The sequence below is a fragment of the Saccopteryx bilineata genome, chromosome 3 (assembly GCF_036850765.1).
Source record: "Saccopteryx bilineata isolate mSacBil1 chromosome 3, mSacBil1_pri_phased_curated, whole genome shotgun sequence".
NCBI lineage: Eukaryota > Metazoa > Chordata > Mammalia > Chiroptera > Emballonuridae > Saccopteryx > Saccopteryx bilineata.
The window spans coordinates 110380023-110402296 of record NC_089492.1 but is presented as its reverse complement, the minus strand read 5'-3'; the positions used below and the strand labels follow the sequence as shown (position 1 = coordinate 110402296).

At 34.4% G+C, this 22274-nt stretch overlaps 1 protein-coding gene across 2 annotated transcripts in view; it reads left to right on the top strand.

The window, feature by feature from the left end:
- The window catches only part of PSME4 (proteasome activator subunit 4), a 109602-nt gene that overhangs the window by 14541 nt on the left and 72787 nt on the right, over window positions 1-22274 (top strand). For both annotated transcript variants that reach the window (XM_066267121.1, XM_066267120.1), the window contains exons 3-9: window positions 894-1010; window positions 14176-14220; window positions 16087-16236; window positions 17376-17439; window positions 18107-18181; window positions 19241-19363; window positions 21804-21896. In XM_066267121.1, the coding sequence (XP_066123218.1) occupies window positions 894-1010; window positions 14176-14220; window positions 16087-16236; window positions 17376-17439; window positions 18107-18181; window positions 19241-19363; window positions 21804-21896 (667 nt within the window). The remainder of the gene's footprint in view (window positions 1-893; window positions 1011-14175; window positions 14221-16086; window positions 16237-17375; window positions 17440-18106; window positions 18182-19240; window positions 19364-21803; window positions 21897-22274) is intronic.

Genomic DNA, 22274 nt, shown 5'->3' with positions numbered 1-22274 from the left:
AAAAGGAAAACTCTCCCAGTTTCATACCTATTCAGTGCAGTTCGATGTGGGCTCACGCACAGATTTTTTAGAGCTCCTTAGGTAGCTATCCCGTATAGCCTCTACAGACTCATCACTGACTGATGGCCTACCAGAACGGGGTTTTTCCACCAAACTGCCGGTTTCCTTCAACTGCTTATCCCACCGAGTAATGTTATTCCTATGTGGTGGCACTTCATTATAAATGCGCCGATATTCACATTGCACTTTGGTCACGGATTCGAATTTAGCGAGCCACAGAACACACTGAACTTTCCTCTGTACCGTCCATATCTTGACTGGCATGGCCGTGGGCTGCTTCGCTGTATACACGGTGTTACATCATCATCTGTGCATGCGCACCTGCTGCCACATCATCCTACAGAAACTGGGAGAGTTTTCCTTTTATTCGGTGCAGATTTCATATTTCTGTCATCTTTTGTTGCTTTCCTGTGACCGGTCAAAAGGGCACCATGACTTTACGGATACACTGTAGGTGGTGAGATCCTTGAGCAGACAGGGATCATTTATTCTTTTGTTTATACCAAGGCACCCAGCACAATGCTGGAAACTTTTAAGTACTGCACAGATAGTATGAGAAAATAAGAAATTCATCTATAGTAATAATGGTACAAATTTAAATGCCCCTTTTTACCAGGGTCTCTTTGGGGTTTTGAGCAGCAGCAAGAATCTGGTGCATTGTTCTTCCTGGTACCTACTATGTTCTGCCAGGGAGTAAGGCTGTGGATGAGGAAAAACAAAACCCAATGTGATGACAGCAATATTTAACAGTTGTCCTCCCTGAATAGTATCTATAATATACACACACCTGTGCATACATACATATATATGCGTGTTTACCTTTTTCTAATTAGGAAAAAGGAACTTCTTTCAAGAGATGATTTGGAGTTACCTTGGAAACCACTTTATGACATGGTGGAAAGAATATTGTATTCCAAGACAGAGCACCTGGGATTAAATTGGTTTCCTAAGTAAGTATTTGCATTTAAAGAACTTTGTTGGGAGCACTTACGGGCTTTTAGGGGTTTGATCAAAATTGAGAAGTACTGGGTTATTTGAGATAAGCAGTCAAATGTACAATTTAGTGTACTAATTCCCATGTAACTTAACTCCTAAAGCAATTTGTGCCTTTTTAAAACTATATCTGAAGCTGTAGTTAAGAATTTCCCACCAAGCTATTTCTGATAGCTAACATCACCATACTGGCCAAAGAATGAATGTAAGAGATATTTATTTGAAATCTATTATTTTGTCATTGAAAGTAATGCATAGTTGACATTCTTTGTAATATATCCACATGTGTTTTAATTCTTCAAGTAAAATGAACTCTTCAAGAAGAGGAACTTTGCATATTCCAGGGGCACACACTCCCAGCTAAAGTAGCATCACTTTTAGTGTTTGACTATTCTGAGAGCACAAACTATTCAAATGCACAGTCCCTGATTTATGTTATTTTCTTTTAATGTTTAGACATACTAAGCTTATAAATCTCTGTCTGATTATAGCTTCTTGTACATGTATCCTGGCTCTTCCAGATCTCTAAGTTTGGTATGTTTTGTATTTTATTCTGAATTTACAGAGTATAATGTGATCATCTGCCCTTTTTGGTTAGCAATGATGTCAGATTTGACTGTAAAGTATCATTTGCCCCTGTTAACAGGGTTTGTCCATTTGTGATCCAGCTCTTAATTGTCTCAATCTTAGCATATTTGGCTCAAAATACTCTCATATTATTTGAGTCTGAGGTTTATTTTTAGGAATTATTTCCTTCTGTAGCTATGTCTTCTCATTGCCTAGAATTCTTTGTCATATGCATATGTCCTCATTCATGAAGAACACCATTTTATTCATCTGTATTATTTTTCTTTTTCTCTTTTATAAATTAAGTCTTTAAAGATTTATTTCTGTGATTTCTTTCAGTGCTAGACATGTTGGCATTATTTCATTCTTATAGCCTCCCCAGTTCAGTTCATTTAACCCATGATTAGTTCTCAGGCTTCACTTAAGTGAGCAGTCTTTTTCATAGAAGTTTTTGAAAATCACATAAGATGGCAGGCTTTAAGAGACTTTCAGGTCATAGTAAAGTAGTGAAATGATGTAAATGGAAAGAGTGAAAAAGAAAATGACTATCGTTGATCCTGGACTTAGGCCCTAGTTGGTTTTTGGAGAGTGTTCACAAATAGAGTAGTCAGAAGTCATTTATTGGGGTGACATTGGTTAGCATAATTATTCAGGTTTCAGGTGCCCAATTCTGTAACACATCTCTGTACACCATATTGAGTATTCATACACAGACCCCCAGTCAAGTCTTCACCTGTGACCGTGTATCCCCCCATCTCCTTCAGCCATCCCTAATTCCCATGCAATCACCACATTGTTGTCTATGTCCATGAGGTTTTACTTGCTTCTTCATAATCATGTTTCATATTTCCTGCCCTTTGCAAAGGCAGCCACTTCCTTTCAAGTCCTTTGTGGTCATTAATATCTTGGCTTGCCTTTTTAAGTAATACCAGATGTTTTTGTGGAAATTTTGTTAGAGATTATCACTTAAGTGTCAGTCAATGCTTATAACTCCTCCTCTGATTCTTGATATTGTGCTTATTACCTTATCTTTTTTTGAAGCTTCATGTCCTCCTTGCGCTTGTGGAAATCTTCCATAAAAGTTTTACCATGGCTATTCTTGGTCTTTTGAAGAGACATTGTGTCTTTGCTGAAATTATCATTTGGTTTAGAACAGTGATTCTCAGCTCTAATTGACTCAGCATCCCCTTTTCTATTTTGAAGTTAGCTATTTTATTTGTTTATTTTTTATTGTGTGTGTATGAGAGAGACAGACAGACAGACAGACAGACACAGAAAGGGAGAGAGATGAGAAGCATCAACTCATAGTTGTGGCACTTTGGTTGTTCATTGATTACTTCTCATACGTGCCTTGATGGCAGATGGCAAGTGGCGGGGGGCAGAGTGTTGAGGTTGGCTCCAGCCAAGCCAGCAGCCTTTGGGCTCAAGTCAGCGACCATGGGGTCATGACTGATCCCACACCAGGGCCAGCGACCTGGTGACCCCACGCTTAAGCAACTGTAAAAAGGATTATTTTTTTGAGTTCATTTTCTGAAGTTTTATTGGTGGCGTATATGAAAGCAATAATAGACTTCTGATTTTGTATCCTGCAACCTTACTGTATTGGTTTATTGTTTCTAATAGTCTTTCTGTGGAGTCTTTGGAGTTCCACAGGATCATGTCATCTGCAAAAAGTGAAACCTTTACTTCTTCTTTTCCAATATGAATGCCTTTTATTTCTTTCTCTTGTCTGATTGCTCTGGCTAAAACTTCCAGCACTAGGTAGAATAGGAGTGGAGAAAGTAGGCAGCCTACCTAGTCTTGTTCCTGATTTTAGAGGAAAAGCTTTCAGTTTTTTATCATTTAGTATATTAGCTGGTGGTTTGTCCTATATGACCTTTATTATGTTGAGGTACTTTCCTTCTATACCCATTTTGTTGACTGTTTTAAACATATAGGAATGTTGTGTCCGATTGAATACCTTCTCTACATGTATTGGTAGGATATGATTTTTGTTCTTTGTTTTGTTGATGTGATGTAGTGGTTAGTCGATTTCTGTATGTTGAACCATCCTTGTGCTCCTGGAATGAATCCCACTTGACTGAGGTGTATTTTTTTTCTTTTCATTTTTTCATTTTTCTGAAGCTGGAAACGGGGAGAGACAGTCAGACAGACTCCCGCATGCGCCCGACCGGGATCCACCCGGCACGCCCACCAGGGGCGACGCTCTGCCCACCAGGGGGCGATGCTCTGCCCATCCTGGGCGTCGCCATATTGCGACCAGAGCCACTCTAGCGCCTGAGGCAGAGGCCACAGAGCCATCCCCAGTGCCTGGGCCATCTCTGCTCCAATGGAGCCTTGGCTGCGGGAGGGGAAGAGAGAGACAGAGAGGAAAGCGCGGCGGAGGGGTGGAGAAGCAAATGAGCGCTTCTCCTGTGTGCCCTGGCCGGGAATCGAACCCGGGTCCTCCGCACGCTAGGCTGACGCTCTACCGCTGAGCCAACCGGCCAGGGCCATATTATTTTTTTAATGTGCTGTTGTATTCGATTTGCTAGTATTTTGTTTAGGATTTTTGCATCTGTATTCATTAGAGATACTGGTCTGTAATTTTCTTTCTTTGTATGTCCTTTCCAGGTTTTGGTATGAGGGTTATGTTGGCCTCATAAAATGTGGTAGGAAGTATTGCTCCTTCTGTGTTTGGAAGACTTTGGGAAGGATAGGAACCAAATCTATGAATGTTTATAGAATTTACTAGTGTAGTCATCTGGTCAAGGACTTTTATTTTTGGGAGGTTTTTGATAGTTATTTCTATTTCCTCCCTGCTTATGGTTCTATAGGTTTTCCATTTCTTCATGACTCAGTCAGTCTAGGAAGATTCTATAGTTCTAGGAATTCATTTATTCTAGTCAGCGGTTGGCAAACTCATTAGTCAACAGAGCCAAATATCAACAGTACAACGATTGAAATTTCTTTTGAGAGCCAAATTTTTTAAACTTAAACTATATAGGTAGGTACATTCCTTATCGAGGTAGCTCCCGCACATGGTATTTTGTGGAAGACCCACACTCAAGGGACCAAAGAGCTGCATTTTGCCGACCAGGGTTCTAGGTTGTTGAATTTGGTGGCGTATAACTTTTTATAGTGTTCTATAATGATTCTTTGTATATCTATGATATCTGTAGTAATTTTTTCTCTTTCATTTCTGATTTTGTTTATATGAGTCCTTTCTCTTTTTTCTTTAGTGAATCTAGCCAGGGGTTTATTGGTTTGTTTGTTTTTCTTCAAAGAACCAGCTCTTTATTGTATTCATTTATTCTCTATAGTTTTTCTGTTCTCTATTTCTGCTCTAATTTTAATTACCAGTATGTCCTTTCTTCGGTTGATTTTAGGTTGCCTTTGTTTGTTTTTTTCCTAGTTCCTTAAGATGTGATGTTAAGTTGTTTACTTGGGATCTCTCTTTTTTTCTTCATATAAGCCTGTAATAATATAAACTTCCTTCTTATTCCTGCTTTCTTTGTATCCCAGAAATTTTGATATGTCATGTTGTTCCTTTCACTTGTCTCTATATATCTTTTGATCTCTGCTTTTATTTCTTCTTTGACCCAGTTATTTTTTAGAAGTATGTTGTTTAATTTCCACATCTTTATGGGTTTCCTTCTTTTTTGCAGTTGAATATTAATTTTAAAGCCTTGTGGTCAGAGAATATGCGTGATATAATTTCAGTCTTTCTGAATTTGTTGATATTAGTTTTGTGGCCCAACATATGGTCTGTTCTTAAGAATGTTCCATGTACACTGGAGAAAATGTATACTCTGAAGTTCTGGGATGAAATGTATTATAAATGTCTATTATGTCTATTTGGTCCAGTGTGTCATTTAAGGCCAATATTTCTTTACTGATTTTCTGTTTGGACTATCGATCTAGAACTGTCAATGGTGTGTTGAAATCTGCAAGTATGATTGTGTTTCTGTCTGTTTCTATTTTTAGATCAGTTAGCAGATGTCTTATATATTTTGGTGTTCCCTGATTTAGTGCATATATATTAAGAAGTTATGTCTTCTTGATACAATGTCCCCTTTATCATTATTAAATGTCCATCTTTGTCTCTGGTTACCTTTGTTGTCTTGAAGTTAGCATTGTCAGATATGTGTATGGCTACAACTGCTTTTCTTTGGGTATTTATTTTCTTGGAGAAGTGTTTTCCAGCCTTTCACTTTGAGTCTACTTTTGTCTTTGCATCTTAGATGTCTCTCTTTAAGGCAGCATACAATTGGGTTTTGGTGAGTTCAATTCATTTACATTTAGGGTAATTATTGACACTTGAGAATTTTCTGTAGCCATTTTATGTATTGCTTTTGGTAGTTCTGAATCTAGTTTTGTTCTTCTCTCTTGTTTTTCCTGTCAGTTGTTTTTGCTTGGAGGTATTCCATACTTCTTTCCTGTTTCTTCTTTTTTTAAGTTAGTAGTGGCATTTTTGTGGGTGATTACCATTAGGTTAAGAGTAAAATTGTCATATTTACAAAAGTTCAGTATCTTATGAGTGCTTCTGTGCTCCATTCTCCTTTGCTACTGATGCTATCTTCCCTTTTATTTTATTATTTTTGTGGATTATCCTTGTTTTTATTGTGACCTTGTTGGAGCTTTTACTTGTAATTTTGTTTTGATTTGTTCTTTTATCTGGTCGGATAACCTCTTATAATATTTCCTGCAGTGGGTATTTTCTGGTGATTAATTCCCTCAGCTTTTGTAAACCTGTTAAAGTTTTATTTCTCCTTCATATTTGAAAGATATCTTTGATGGAGATAGTATTCTTGGCTGGTAATTCCTCTATTTTAGTACTTTAGATGTTGGGTACACTCTCTTCTGGCTTTTAGAATTTCTGCTAAGAAGTCTGATGATAACCTAATGGACCTTCCTTTATATGTTGTATTCTTATTTTTCCCTAGCTTCCTTGAGGATTCTTTTTTTGTCATTGATTTATGACAGTTTCATTATGATGTGCTTGGAGTAGGTCTGTTTGGGTTGAGGTAACTCGGTGTTCTGTTTGTTTCTTGGATTCGAGGCTCTAACTCTTTCCATAGACTAGAGAACTTCTCGTCTATTATTTGTTTGACTAGGCTCTCCATTCCTGTTTCCCTCTCTTCATTTTCCGTTTTATATTGCTCTTTCTGGTGGAGTCAGACAATTCTTATAGAGCTCTCTCGTTCTTTTAAATTTGTGAGTCTCTCTCTTCTTTCTGTATTATCTCTAGTTGTCTGTCTTCGATGTCATTGATTTTTTTCCCTCTATCTGGCTTGTTCTATTAGCTATACTTGCTACCTCAGTCTTCAGTTCATGTACTGTATTGAGTTCATTTCTGTTTTTAAAGTTTCAACCTTCTTGGTGAGGTGTTCGTTGCTGGGTCCTCAGCATCCCAGTCCAATGCTTTATCCACTGTGCCACCCCCTGGTCAGGCCCTATATATTTCTTGACTAAAATTGATGTTGTAGGCAAAGGAACCATATAGGTCCAATGACTTGGAGTACTCACACAAGGCAATGTACCTCTGCTAAACAGAGCACCCATTGTGAAATGGGGTGTTCTCTTTTTAAAAATGGTATTGTGCTCCAAATTGCAGAGGCCAGAAATAATACTGAGTGAGGATCTAGAACTGCTTTTGAGGTATCTCTTGCTTAAAACATTTTCTAGGACTGTAATTTATTCATTTTCTATAATTTTTTGTAATCTATTTACTGTTATTAATTAACTCTCCTTTTGAAAGGAGTGCCTGTTACCTTATTTCCATTCAGATCATGCTTGGCTCTTGGACTTTCTTCATTATACTTTCCTTGATTTTAAAATCAGAGGAACCTTGTAGTCCTAGTTTTTTTGTAGAAGTGTTAGAGAGATAAGTTGTAAAGTTATATGATAGTTCTTTTGCTTTCTGTTCGTCTGTCTACAGAATCTCTAAGAGAATTATTTAAAAACTTACTGTTCTACTTAATATTGTAGTTAGCACACTAGTATATAAAGAGTTTATAGTCTAGGAATAAAATTATGACTTGTGCCTGACCAGTGGTGGTGCAGTAAATGAAGTGTCAACCTGAGACACTGAGGTCTCAGGTTCGAAACCCCAATGTCGTTAACTTGAGCACAGGCCCACTAGCTTGAGCCAAGGGGCATCATTGAAATGATCCCATGGTCATCAGCTTGAGCCCAAAGGTCACAGGTTTGAGCACAGAGTCACTGGGTTGGCTTAAGCCCCCTGGTAAAGGCATGTATGAGAAACAATAACTAAAGCAATGCAACTATGAGTTTATACTTCTCATCTCTTCCGTTCTTGTCTGTCGCACAAAAATAAAAAAATAAAATTAAGACTTTTACAAACATTTTATTTCAGAAAACTCTTTAAAGAGCCCTCTAATATGGCATACTTTTGAAATTGGTATTTTGAGTATTCTTTGATGTATTCAGACACATTTTGGAAGAGTTTTGTCAGCTGACTTCATGTGTTTATACTATTTTTAGAACACTTTTTATAATCAAAAGTGAAAGGTTGCTTCATTTGTTAACTGTTTTGTTTTTCATGTCATAAACTCATGTGTTTTTATGTGTTTGTCATTACTCAAAACCACTGCTTTAGAGTGCCATGCATCGCAGTTTATTTTTTGGAGCAAGGATTATTAAAATTTCTTTTCCTTCCCTTTTCTGTTATTTTCCCCTCTCTCCCTTCTTCCTTTTATCTTTCTGTGTTTTGCTTCAGGGACAAAGATCCTTTTCTCTCTCATCTGTTTGTACTTTCTACTGGAGAAACAATTTAGGGTTTTTTTTTAATTTAATAGAAAAGTCAAAATTAGTAATGAGCTAGGTAGTTATAAAGTTATACTAGCAATGTAAGAATTGCTTATGTTTACTTCATGAAAGAAGCATTTGAGCCCTGGCGTGGTAGCTCAGTTGGTTAAAGCATCATCCTGACATGCCAAAATTGCAGGTTCAATTTCTGATAAGGGCATATACAAGAAAGAACCATTGAATGCATGAGCAATTGGAACAACAAGTCCATGTTTTTCTCCCCTTTCCTCTCTCTAAAATTTAATTAAAATTTATTTTTAAAAAAAGCATTTGAATCTTATGGGCATGATTTTATTTTATAAAATAATGTCCTATGTGGTTAGTTGGAGTAGCATATCACAGGTTACAAATGTAGGCAGCATGCTAACAAAGGGTGTTTCTACTAACAAAATATGGGGCAATTATGCATAGATTAGCTTTTATAAAATGGGTATGGACAATTCATTTTTGAATTATGTGTATAAATTTGTTTATCCTTATCACTACCAATTTTCTTAGTTGTTTGATGTTAAAGGTTTACATGTTTGCATCATGAGTAGTTTGGTCCAGGATAACTCATTTTACTTTTTTAAAAATGTATTTATATCTATATACTTTTAAGTATATATTAATACATTTTTAAAGTATATTTATTTTTCACATATATTATTCTAAGGGGATCATATAGTATTAAACACTTTCATTTTTTGTATTAATTTGTCTCTGGAGAAATTTGATATTTCCCCTTTTATGGTAGTTACTCTATGGCATTTGAATTGGTGCTCTTTTCCTTAAGATACAGTTAAATCTTTTGTTTCTCCTTCAACACATGGAACTTACATGCTCTTAACCACTGTTGAAGATTTCTTGACACATGTGGCCACATTTATAATGATCTCTATCTACAGTATTTAACATGGTAATGACATTTCTATGAGGAGCTATTGAAATGTAAAAGTTTACAGTTGTTTTGTTAATTATAAAAATTTTTAGTATGGTATTTGAACATTTTTGTGCTTTTAAAATTTTTTACTTGGAAATTAGAGATTAGGTGGTTGATTTTTATTAATGACTTTGATAGTGTTTAGTTATCTGTTTTGGAAACTGTTCTTTTTAAAGCAATTTAAAATACTATTTTGTTCACATTGAACGGGTTTTCCATCATTTAATTTTGCATGTTCTTTTTACATGAATGGTCAGGATTATCAGAACTTCTTAACACTTACTACCATAGAGACATACTTTTTAGAAAAGTGATTATAATGAAAAACCAATGTTAAAGTTGGTTTTAGTCATTGACTAAGGTGTTAAACTTTATTTAAACCTTTGTTATGGTAAAATTATCTTGACCCTAATTTGTATGAAATGGCTTTGGAAAATGACTACTTGCTGAGTTGACTAAGATTAGCTCTTAAAAGATTACACATGAAACGGATAGTGAGTGACTGATTTATGGTGGATTTGTTTAGATTTAGAGAAAGCAGGTAAAATTGAGTTCTTTTAGATGAAATGTTAAGTACATTCTTTTTTTGTTTTTACAGAGACAGAGAGTCAGAAAGAGGGATAGATAGGGACAGACAGGAACAAAGAGATGAGAAGCATCAATCATCAGTTTTTCGTTGTGGCACTTTTAGTTATTTGTTAAGTACATTCTTAAGGAAAGAAATTATATAAGCAATTACCATTAAATTATAAGCAGGTTTAGGTTGAGGTATATAGAATACACTAAGGTTATAATCCCCCCCTTTTTAATGAAAAAGCAAATATGACAATTCTGAAGTTAAATTTTATTTCAAGAATTATCTAGTGAAGCAGAAAATATTTCTGTACTTTTAGCTATGTACAGCCCACATCATCCTCAATCTTGAACATTTCATTTGCTGTACATTTTTTTGGATTAGCCATCAGTATTATCCTGATAGTTAGGTAAGAGAAGGAGTTAGGAAGCAAAAACATACTTAAGTTAGTTAGAGTAAGTCTATTGTCTCAGTAATTGGAGTAACTAGAGAAGAAGGCTTTTGGCTTTCCTCAGGTCTCTCTGCTCCATATTTGGCATTTACTTTATTAATGTCATCATAGGGAATCATAAAGTATGAATGTCATTATAAGATAATTGCAGCCCATAGAGGAAAATTGATACAAAGACATTTGTTGAATAGGGGACAAGAGTTTCAGAACTGGGACAAGAACTTACTTTTTTCCCTTATAAGTAGAGTAGCAGCAGTTGGGGTAGGCATTTCCCTTTTTATTTTTTTTAAATTATTGATTTTAGAGGGAGAGAAAGGGAGAGAGAGAAACAAACATCAATCTGTTCCTATATATATGTGCCCTGACCGGGGATTAAATCTATAACCCGCAGCATATTTGGACAATACTCTAACCAACCAAACCTTCTAGCCAGGGTAGGAACTTCCTGTTTTGATGTGATTTCTGAAACCAAAAATTAATACCTACCTAGAGGCAGGAGATAGATACAAAAACAAAATAAAAACAAAAATTTAGTTTTTAAGGAAATTGAAATGTATTTTACTTTGGCTAAGTATGAAATAATGATTACAGTTATAATTTATTGTGATTAATTCTGAGCCAGATGACAGCTTTCTTTACATTATCTCATTTAATTTTTATAACTGCCAACTGCCTTCTGAGAGGTAGATATTACTGCTCTTCTATAGATAGAAAACCAGAGGCTGTCATTGCACTAGTTCATAGCAGAACTGCTATTCAGATTCAGATCTGTCTGACTCTATGCCAAAGCTGTGAACATGATATATATGGCTTTCTTTTCCATTTACCATACCTTTACTAAGATAGGATATGAGATAATCCGTCCAAAACTTAGTCCATCTTTAGATCCCTTTTGATTTTTTTAAAGTGTTTTGATTTTTTGATTTGTTATCACTTTAGTATTGTAGATTTCCAGCAGTTGGAAAAGTATGTAGTGATTATTCACTCCTTCTAAAAAGTAGTAAAATAGAGCCTAGTAGCATCTACCCTTAACCTTTTATTTTATTTTTAAACAGAAACATTGTTTCCTTCATCTTGAGAGATTACAAGAATCACAAAAGGTCACTATACAGATATCACAGGTTAGAGAGATTGTACCCTTTTCTGGATAAAGAGAATAAGTCCCATGGCACAGGCCTTATGTGTACAGAGGTGTTGAAATGGACTTTATTCAGATGAACTAGAGCATGTTCCCACATACCCTATTTCTCTAATGAATGAATGGAGAGCTTTCAAGTATTATAATTAATCTCCTCTTCTGAAGAATGAAGGGAACTGGAGAAAACATAGCTATGCAGCCTTTTATGACTTGCTTTTTCTGGAACGAATTTTCACATTATATGAAAGTTTGTTGGTAGAATATAAAAGTTACCAGTGAAAATAACAGGTTTTCTGTGTTATACTTTCAAATGAGTTGCCACAGAAACAATAAAATTAATGAAAATTTAACATGAACACCAACCTTAGGAACTGTAGAATTATAAATCTTCTGCTTATATTCTTGGACAGAAAGTTTTCTTTTTAAATTTGTTTAAGTTGATCTGTTTTTTATTTTGGAATGAGATGGCTCTTTAAAATTTGCCAATTAGCCTGACCTGTGGTGGCACAGTGGATAAAGCGTCGACCTGGAAACACTGAGGTCGCTGGTTCAAAACCCTGGGCTTGCCTGGTCAAGGCACATATGGGAGTTGATGCTTCCTGCTACTCCCCTCATTTCTCTATCTTCCTCTCTCTCTCCTTTCTAAAAATGAATAAATAAAAAGTATTAAAAGAATAATTTGTTAAAATTTGCCAATTCTATAGTTTGTTTCTAAATGTTGTTCTTCAGTCCAAACAAATACATCAGAAGGTCTGTAGCTCTTTATTGCCCTGATTGAAAATGTTTATTGAGCATTGTAAGTTAAATAAGTAAATAAGCAAATAAAGTATAAATATAGATGAACATGTAGCCTTGTTATAAGCACTTTAGTAATGCCTAGGCCTAGAAGTAAAAAAAAGAAAAAGAAAAAAAAGTCCTAGTCATGGTCTTCAGGGAGATTTCAATGTAGTTGGAGAGCCCTGGTTGGATAGTTTGGTTAGAGCTTTGTCCCGAAGCACAGAGGTTGCTGGTTTTATCTCCAGTCAGGCACATGCAGGAACAGGTCGATGTGCCCCTCTTCTCTCTCAAATCAAGGCAAGAAGTAAAAAATTTTAAAGGAAGAGAGAAATACTTAGTATCTGAAATTAAAAATATAAATAAATGTGATTGGAGGGAATTTTGACTTTTTTTTAACTAGGCAAACGTAGATGTTCTCTGAACTAAAATGTGTCTGAATTGCTTAGCTTTTTTTTTTTTTTTTTGCTTAGCTTTTTTTAATCTCTCTCTGATAATCGGAGAAAATGCTCCATGATTGCTCTCTAGCTACATGGTCATCTTTTTATTTTCAAATTATCTCATGAGATGTAGCCTGGTTTCCTCTTTAGTTAGTTATTTTCTCAGTAGTTTAGAAATTAAAGAGAATTACTACTGCTTTCAAATAATAAAATTATAGTGTTCTCTTTTGGTTGTATGATACATTGATTACTTATGCTGAATTTGGTTTGTGTTATTTCTTGGAATTTCTTTGCAGATTAGTTCTTAAGCTTTCAGGAAAATTGGATAGACTTCTGGACTTGATTTCAAGAAGCTTAATGAAAACGTGTCAGTTGTAAGCACTGCCTGAAAGTTACCCCTTTCCCCCATAATTTTCTTCTTCATATTTGGGGACTTGCTTTATTTTTACTTGTTCATATCATGCTACTAGCAGTCACATGTTTATTTATTTTTGTCACACATTTTAAAAAATTTTATTGATTGATTTAAGAGGGAGAGGAAGGAAGAGAGAGACAGAAACATTGATCTGTTCCTGTATGTGTCCTGATGCGAACCAAACCTGCAACCTTGGTGCATTGAGACAAGGCTCTAACTAACTGAGTTATCTGGCCAGAATGTCACGCATTTATTTTAAAATCCATTTCGAAATTTCCTTATGCCTCTTTGTTTTATTTATTTGCATTTGACCATTTTTTGACTGAGATCTAGTTAATATTTTAAAAATTCCATTCTGGTCATGTGTGTTTAGTATTAAAACAGAAATGTTTATTATAAATTAATACATAAACACTTCTTGTTTTCCATATTCGCTTTAACCACCTATAAATTGGAAAATAAATTACAGCTTTTAATGTTAATCAACTAATGTTTTAAGTACCTGGTTGAAAAGATGGCTGCTGCTTTTTTTTTTTTTTAGTAATTATTGTTGGCAATAAAGTGCCTTGGGAGTTATAACACTCTCATCAGTTGATTATACCGAAAAGTAGTTTCTGGTAGTTGCTCATGGAAGCACACCAGATTTTGTCTGCTAGTTGTTTTGATGTAAAAGCACTTTCATCAAAATTTAAAATTAGTGTTTGAAGTTTTAAGCCATTGAGCCTTTTTTTTGATGTGTTGATAATTAAGTACCTAATTTGTAAAAACTGAAAATGACTTACCCTTTCCTAGTTTTCTTCCCTTTCGTGCACAGCAGAAAATGAGCAAATGAGGGTACAGAAAAGAGCAGATTATGGAGTGTAGGCAATTAATTCTTACCACTCTGTCTGTATGAAAGAGATGATTAGTTAAGCGTGTACACAGATAATATCTGAATTTATGAGCATATCTTGGAGAATCTTTTTATTAATTGAATTAGATATGTTCTTAAAATACACCAAACTAATTTATCAAATGGCTTCCCCCCCCAGTTCTGTAGAAAATGTTCTCAAAACACTCGTGAAAAGCTGCCGACCGTAAGTAGCTTCTCAATTTATAAAGCCTCTTGTTGTTTCTGTGGGCTTTTCCCTATCTTTAGTATGCTTTGAAGAGGAAATTAAAGGTATAATTAGTTTCTGACGTTGTGATGTCACTGGGCACAACATGTCATTTCCAACTCTTGAACTGAATTTTTAATTTAGAAATTTATAAGTGGTGTGGGTATCAGTCACTCATTGTAAAGTAGGAATGCCATAATTTATGTATAATCACCTTTGTTTTAAAGGTTATTCTAGATTATTGTTACTTAGATAAAAAATGTTTTTCAAAATGGGCACTGTAGGGATATTGCATTAAGATTAATGACAAGGAGAAGGTGGTCCATATATTTTTTTCTAGTATGTTCTCTTTTAGTAGAATATTTGACTTTACCCCATACTCTGCTGTTTAAAGATGAATAGAATATAGTTTTAATTAAAGTCCAGTTCTTTGGACTTGAAATTTTTTTTATTGTTTATCAGGCTATTCTAAGACTACTTATCCTGCTATGGATACAGGGAGTTCTTTTGAATATAATATGTTTATCATATTAGTTAAAGTTATTTTATAAATCAGATATTTATTGCTTATTTACTGTACTACTTAGTCTTGGGCAAATGTATTTTCAGGATATAAAATGTCTCCCTTTTAAGAGGCCTAAGATGTAACTTGAGCCATAAGCCACCAATGAACAATGTCATTTTGTACTAGGTAATTACTCTCTTGGCCTGTGTTTCCTACTGCAGATTTGATCATCACTGAGGTGCTTTCTGGTTTTTAGGTTGTTGGATAATTCATAGAACACTCAGGCTTTTATTTTAGATTATTAGGCTAATAGTTGATTCTGAAAAATTAGGAAGGGGAATTGATATATGAAATTTTTGAAGGCAAAATATGTTAATATGTTTTGCTTTTTTAAAAAAATTCTAACCTGTTTAACAGGGACCTAGTGCATAAATGTTTGAGCTCAACAGAACTATTACAAGAAATATAATTTTATTTTTTATATCAAGGAATGAAGTGTGATTCTCATTAACACAGATGTATAAAAATGTAATAGGATTAACAATATGTGTAAATCTAATTTGAAAGGGTTTTTTTAGCATTTTGGCCATATCCAAATCAGAATTTCTCATACTTTTTGTTATTTTAAACCCTGTATTGGGTATTTAGAAAATTATATATGGGTCCTCTTTATCTGTTTACCTTCGTTTTGGGGGTGTGTGTATGTTTGTTCATGCACACAATTCAGATTTTAATTTTGTAAATCTCTAGCCCAAGGATGCCCCAGCCATCTCATAGAATTGTACAGCTTCAGAGCCTACAGGCCCAGATCATCTAGTCAATCCTCTCTTGTATACAGGAGGACTTTGTGGTCCAATGAGAGTAAATGTCTTATCCAAATGTGCCTAGCAATTGATGTTCTCTTTCTCACTTCACTTAACTGAATATCCATGTTTTATATTGACTGGGTTTTTATAGACAAGAATTCTTTTCTATTGCTATTACATAGCACACAGGAAGAAAAATGCAACCATGTTTAAATTTGTAGGTTATTTCAGTGAGTTTGAATTTTATCTGAGTTTATCAATTTTGCAGTATTTTTCTAAGCCCCACACATAAGAAGAAAATTTACTTTACCCTAAGTGTGTTGGGGTGTTAAGTTTAGAATTGTTAAAATGCATATCTTGTAGGCTAACACTAACACAACATTTGTAGTGTGTGATGCATCTTGTGTGTGTGTGTGTGTGAGAGAGAGAGATCTTATGAAAGCCATTCCCCCCCCCCTCCTTTTTTGTTGGTCATGTGTTGATGTTGTAAAGCCTTTAGCCAGTCACCAGAAATGTGGAAACCTTTTTTATTAGGTATTTTCCAGCAGATGCGACAGCTGAGATGCTAGAAGAGTGGCGGCCTTTAATGTGCCCTTTTGATGTAACAATGCAAAAGGCCATCACTTATTTTGAAATATTTCTTCCTACCTCCCTTCCTCCAGAACTTCATCATAAAGGTTTTAAGTAAGTATTTACATATCTTGAGAAATTCTAGAATATAGCATGAAATACAGATATAGATGTAACTAGAGAATAATGCTTATAGTGTCAAGCCAAATAAGATGAGAGCTCTAATTTAAGAAATCAAGGGAGAAAGAATAATAAATTCAAAATGTAGTGGAAAATATAAAAAAAACAGGCAGTGATAGAAATATTAAAATACATAAAGTTTTGGGAAAAGTGTTTTTCTAAAACTTAATTTTAATTCTCATTACATGTATTCTCTCTTGGGTCTTTTTATCATCTTTTTTATAGTCTTTGTACCATTTTTAAGAACTAGAATAAAAAAATTTTAGACTTATTTTAAGGAGAAAGAAAAGGTATGAAAAAATGATGAGGAATAGTAATAATCACTGTGTTGTGGGTTCATGCTTAGTTTCTGTCCACTGTTCTGTTTTTTATAGCGAGATGTGGAATCTTTTTATTTCTGTCAAGTTGGAAATTTTGTGTATAGCTGTATATATATAAAAATTTAATTTTAATTTAAAAGTTCAAAAACTTTTAGTTTATTTGACATTTTTAAAGATTGATTAATAATATTTAAACATTTTATTGACTCATCTATTCTTTTCTGTTTCTTTAATTTGAGATGGTTTCCCCTCTATAATTTAATTGCATCTAACACTTTGTGGCTCATTTCTTTTGTGGAATATTTACTATTGTGCTAGTTAATGGCGTGATTACCAGTTGGGTGATTCAAGAAAAGAAAGTAAGGAAGAGTTGCAAGAACAGCTAGCAACAGGAAAATACTTAATGAGACAGGCAGAAAGAGGAAGGAGAAACTTGTAGATAGTAGTAGATAAAGGTGGCCAGTATTTACTTAACAATGAAGTGGAAGTACTATAAGATTCTTTTCAGCATAAATAATTGGAAGGGGACTATTCAGACAAAAATAGTCCTCTGTTACATTAAGTGTGTAACTTAGTATTTTTTCTAGGTTGTGTAGTTAACAGTAAGAATAATAGATTAAAAACTACAAAGATTATTCTTTTCCTAGTTTGTATAGCTATCAGTAAGAATAATAGATTAAAAAATACAAAAGATACCTGGCTTTGAACCATTTTCTATAAGTCACTTGCTATTCATACATTTTTCTTCTTCAGACTTTGGTTTGATGAATTAATTGGCCTTTGGGTTTCAGTGCAAAATCTCCCACAGTGGGAGGGGGTAAGTATCCTGTTTTTCCTCCTATATATTCTAGTTTAGAAATAACATGAAATCATTTGATAAGTAATTTCAGTTCCCTAGAATTGGCTACTAGTAGTAGTAATCAGTTTTTAAATTTTTATTTGCTGTGTTCTAACAGAAGTAGACATTTCTTTATTTGATTTTATTAATATATAGACATGAACAAATGTAAAGGGAAATGCATGAAACAAGACATTGTTTCCTTTTGTATCCTCACTAGCACAGTTCTGGACACATAGTAGTTGTTTTCTATATGCTTATTGAATTACAGTTTCTTTTTTTGCACAATGGAGGATACTTTGTTATTTTCCTTTTTTTAGAGAAAGAAGGGTTTGGAGAGCAGGAAATATCAGCTCTTAGCAGTTGCTACTTTTGTGTACCTTGGGAGGGCAAGCCAGGGGTTTTGAACTGGCAACCTCGATTGACTTCAATTTCCTTTTTGTAAGCATTTTACATGCTATTGATTTTAAATGGGTGATAGGAATCAGAACTTAAATTTAGAGACTTAAAAAACTGAGTTATAAGTCATATATTAATCAAGTTATGTTAATAGTGATTGCTGAAAAGAACAAGTGATTGAGGGGTATATGCGACTTATAAAGAACAAATGTATTTACTTGTCTTCTTTTGTTTTGTTTACTTCCAGCAACTAGTAAATCTCTTTGCTCGATTGGCTACAGATAATATAGGGTACATAGATTGGGATCCATATGTACCAAAGGTAATTAAGAACATTTGAACATATAATATACAATAGCACTGATATCACTTTTATATCTTTAAGGAGAAATATATTTTGTATGCTGATTCCTAGCTTTACATAAAATATTTTGACCATTAATAGAAACAAAATTTATAGGGTAGAATTTTTATTTTTCAGAAAGTAATCAGATCATATCAAGATGTCAGAAATGTGATTTTTGTCTTAACTGTGTAGGACATGAACTATTAAGTTTCAGAATGAGTAATACAGAAAGTACTAAGTATATTATTCAGGGTGTCATACATTCATACTTCCCAACAAATTTTGTACATCACATTTGATTGCTATTCTCGAGTATTCTCCACTTTGTAGGTCTCGTTATGTGTTTCCCTAGGTTAAATAAAGTTAGAGTGTTTTTAGGTGCAGTGTTCTTAACATTACATCTTCTGTATTGTTTCTGCTCACCTGTGCCAGTTCAGAACGGCTGGAGTAGGGCATCTAGGCGATTCAGATGCACATAGTGACAGTAGAGCAGGCTGGGGACCAGCAGAAGGCAAATGCTCTGTTTGCCTTTGCTTGTACTGGCTTCCCTTGTTGCTGGCCCATAGAAGCTAAAAAGAAGTAATTTTTCCCCACCTCTGGGCCATGACTGTTAGTAATGACAGATTTAAAATATAAATTTAATTATATTAAAATGTAGTTATTAAATGACAAATTAAAATGCAAATTATTATTTGGGAATATCAACGTTAAAATTTAGAGAGCTGGAAAGCATCAAAACATGTTACGTTTAACCTCAATTACCATTTTGCCTTTTATGTTTCACTGTGTCTCATTTATCTGTGTTTGGGGTCTATGGATATAACTGCACTATATCCACATGCCTGTGGACTCAGAGCATCATTTTTAGAAGTATAGATATTTTTATATAATTTGAAAGAATAATCAGTATGTAATTTGCTTAAAAACTGATCAAATGAGAACATACCCAGTAACACTAATACACAACATTTAAATTATTTAAGCAAAGTTATTTGATACCTGTATATATTTATTTTTAATTCTTTTTTTTTAAAGATATTTACGAGAATTCTGAGAAGCTTGAACCTCCCAGTGGGAAGCAATCAAGTGTTAGTTCCAAGATTTTTAACAAATGCATATGATATAGGACATGCTGTAATATGGATCACCGCTATGATGGTTTGTGATGCATTATATTTGTTTTATATAGGTTACTTAAATTTTATGTTAACCATATAAAAATTACATATAATCACATAAGTCTACATTAGTGACTTGGTCGCATTCAGACCCAGAATTTAGTCATAATGTACCATTTATAAATGTGTCCATAACCAGTGGACCTTAAAAAGAGAATAAAAATTTAGAGTTTTGAGAAATTCAGAATGTCTATAACTGTTTTACAGACCAGGAACCACACTCATATATCTAAAAGGACTTTCCACAAGTCAAATAGAATAATAAAGGTGGATTAGAATTTAGGGTTCTGCACGTGCAGTGTTAATACATTCATTGTAAATGTTCAAATAAAGCATTACACTGAGCACAAAGCTTATTAACAAAGTAATCTAATGCCCTGGCTAGGTATCTCAGTATAAATAGAGTGTTGTCCCAGCATGCCAAGGTTGCACTGAGGTTGTGGGTTCAATCCCCGGTCAGGGTACATATGAGAAGAAACCAATAAGTGCACAATTAGATGGAACAACAAGTTGATACTTCTCTCTCTCCCTCTTTCCCTCCCTCCCTCCCTTCCTCTCTCTCCTGTTCTCTCCTGCCCTCTCTCATTCTCTCCCACCCTCTCTCCTCCTCTCTCCCTTTCTTTCCCACCTTTTCTCCCTCACCCCTCTTCCTCTCACACCCTTCAAATTAATGGTATTTTTTTTTCTTTTAATCCTATGAAAGGAAAAGCATGAAGGATTATTTTACTGACACCATTGAAGGGAAATAAAAATATATCCACATGCTTGGATTACATCATCTATTAAATAAGATTATAGAACAACTTTTCTGGATTGTCATTCATATTGCTTCTACAGCAGTGTCTTTCTGGAATTAGTATTCTGTGTTTGATATTTTCTCTCAGATTGTGTTGTTTTATTAGTGGTTTTTGTGTTCATTGTTTCTGTGGAAAAGGCAGAATAGTTGTGAGAAGTTTAGTCCTTAAATTTTATTGTAAGATTAAAAGAAAAATATTTTAAAGCTTCCTGATTTTGCTATTTTGTTATTAAACAGAGGGAAAATCCTATTTTCTTTCTGTTAGTCAATAAGAGCAAAAACCCTTGGATGTCTTACATAAGCAACGAGTTGGAACTTTTTTTTTAAGGAGCCACTGAATTAGATAGTGATTAGTATCAGGCTTACTCTAGTTAGTATTGATGTTCTTTTTCACACAGTTGTTCTTCCTGGCAGCTTTGTTTTATGTTAAATATGAATATTGAATATAATAAAAATAAACAGTGATCATTATGTTAGAATTTTTAAAATTTTTTGGTATTTTGCTGTAGAATTATTATGGTTTCTAAGTAGTTGACCTATTCTAGAGTGGAAACCATGAATGGGATTTCATTTCAGTAGGAAGAAAGGTTCCTACTGTAACTGACATTCTACCTTAGAACTGTGCCATTTCTTGAAAGAAGATCGTTGTGTGGCAGATAGGAGGTTTCAAGGTCTTTATCCCCCAGGCTGTTCAACTTGATGAGATAAATACTAGCTTTTGCCCTTTTTTCCTCTTTCTCCCCCCAAATTATATTGTTTTGTTGTTTTGTTTGTTTGTATTGGTAATAGATTAAGAAAGAAATTTTTCTTTTCAGACAAAATATAATCATATATAACAGATTTAATCATTTGAAACATTTAGAAATAATAATAAAATATTTTAATGCATATGTGTCAATTTCACTCTACATTTCCAGCAATGAAAAGTTCATTGGAATCATTTATGGAATGTCTTTTTTTGTTTGTTTTGTTTTGTTAGGTGACAGAGACAGACAGAGGGACAGACAGACAGGAAGTGAGATATGAGAAGCATCAATTCTTTGTTTAGGCACCTTAGTTCATTGATTGCTTTCTCATATGTGCCTTGATGGGAGGCAGGTGCTACAGCAGAGCGAGTGACCCCTTGCTCAAGCCAGCGACCTTGGGCTCAAGCTGATGAGCTATGCTCAAACCAGATGAGCCTGTGCTCAAGTTGGCGACCTCAGAGTTTCGAACCTGGGTCCTCTGCGTCCCAGGCCGATGCTCCATTGGCTGGTCAGGCTAAGAAATGTCTTTTTTGCCTAGTATTACCGCTGTTGGTTATTTTAAGATGATAACCTTAGTGACAAAAGTTATTTGATTGCATAGAGTAAAAGATACTGTTATCCTAAATTGAAAAGTATCTTTTCAGTGTTTTAATTTGGTTTCAGTAAGTTGCCCTTTTTTTTAGTAGAATGTTTTGAATCAATTTGTGTGAAATTCATTGGGGAGTGTTTTTTACTCCTGTTTAGAAGTAGAATTGATTTTCATCAGCAGGATAAATATGAACTACATTAAAGATTTACATGTAGGTTTGGGCTCAGTAACCCTTCTAATTTTACAGTATAATATAGTTTCAGATATTTTTTCTCTTTAATCTGAACAGGGTGGACCAAGTAAGCTAGTACAAAAACACCTGGCTGGTTTGTTTAACAGCATCACGTCTTTTTACCATCCTTCAAATAATGGGCGCTGGCTGGTGAGTATGTTCATTTTTTACTCTAAGTTTTGAGGCATGATTACATGTTATTATTACTTGTTATGTAACCTGTAATGCATTTTGCCCTTCATATATAAACTTTGACTATATGTGAATGATTAAATTCAGATTAAGTTACTAATGTTCATAGATTATAAATAAATGAAAATAATACTGATGTGGTAACTAATGATAAAATGCCACATTCTGGCAACAAAATTGTAACAAATATACTACCAAAGCATGGAATCATCTTTGGTTTTGTGTCTTTTTGTTTGTTTGTGTAAGCTATTTGGTTAAAATGGCTTGTCATGTAATGGAAGATTAATGTGCTAGAACAGTGGTCTGCAAACCGCGGCTTGCGAGCCACATGGGGCT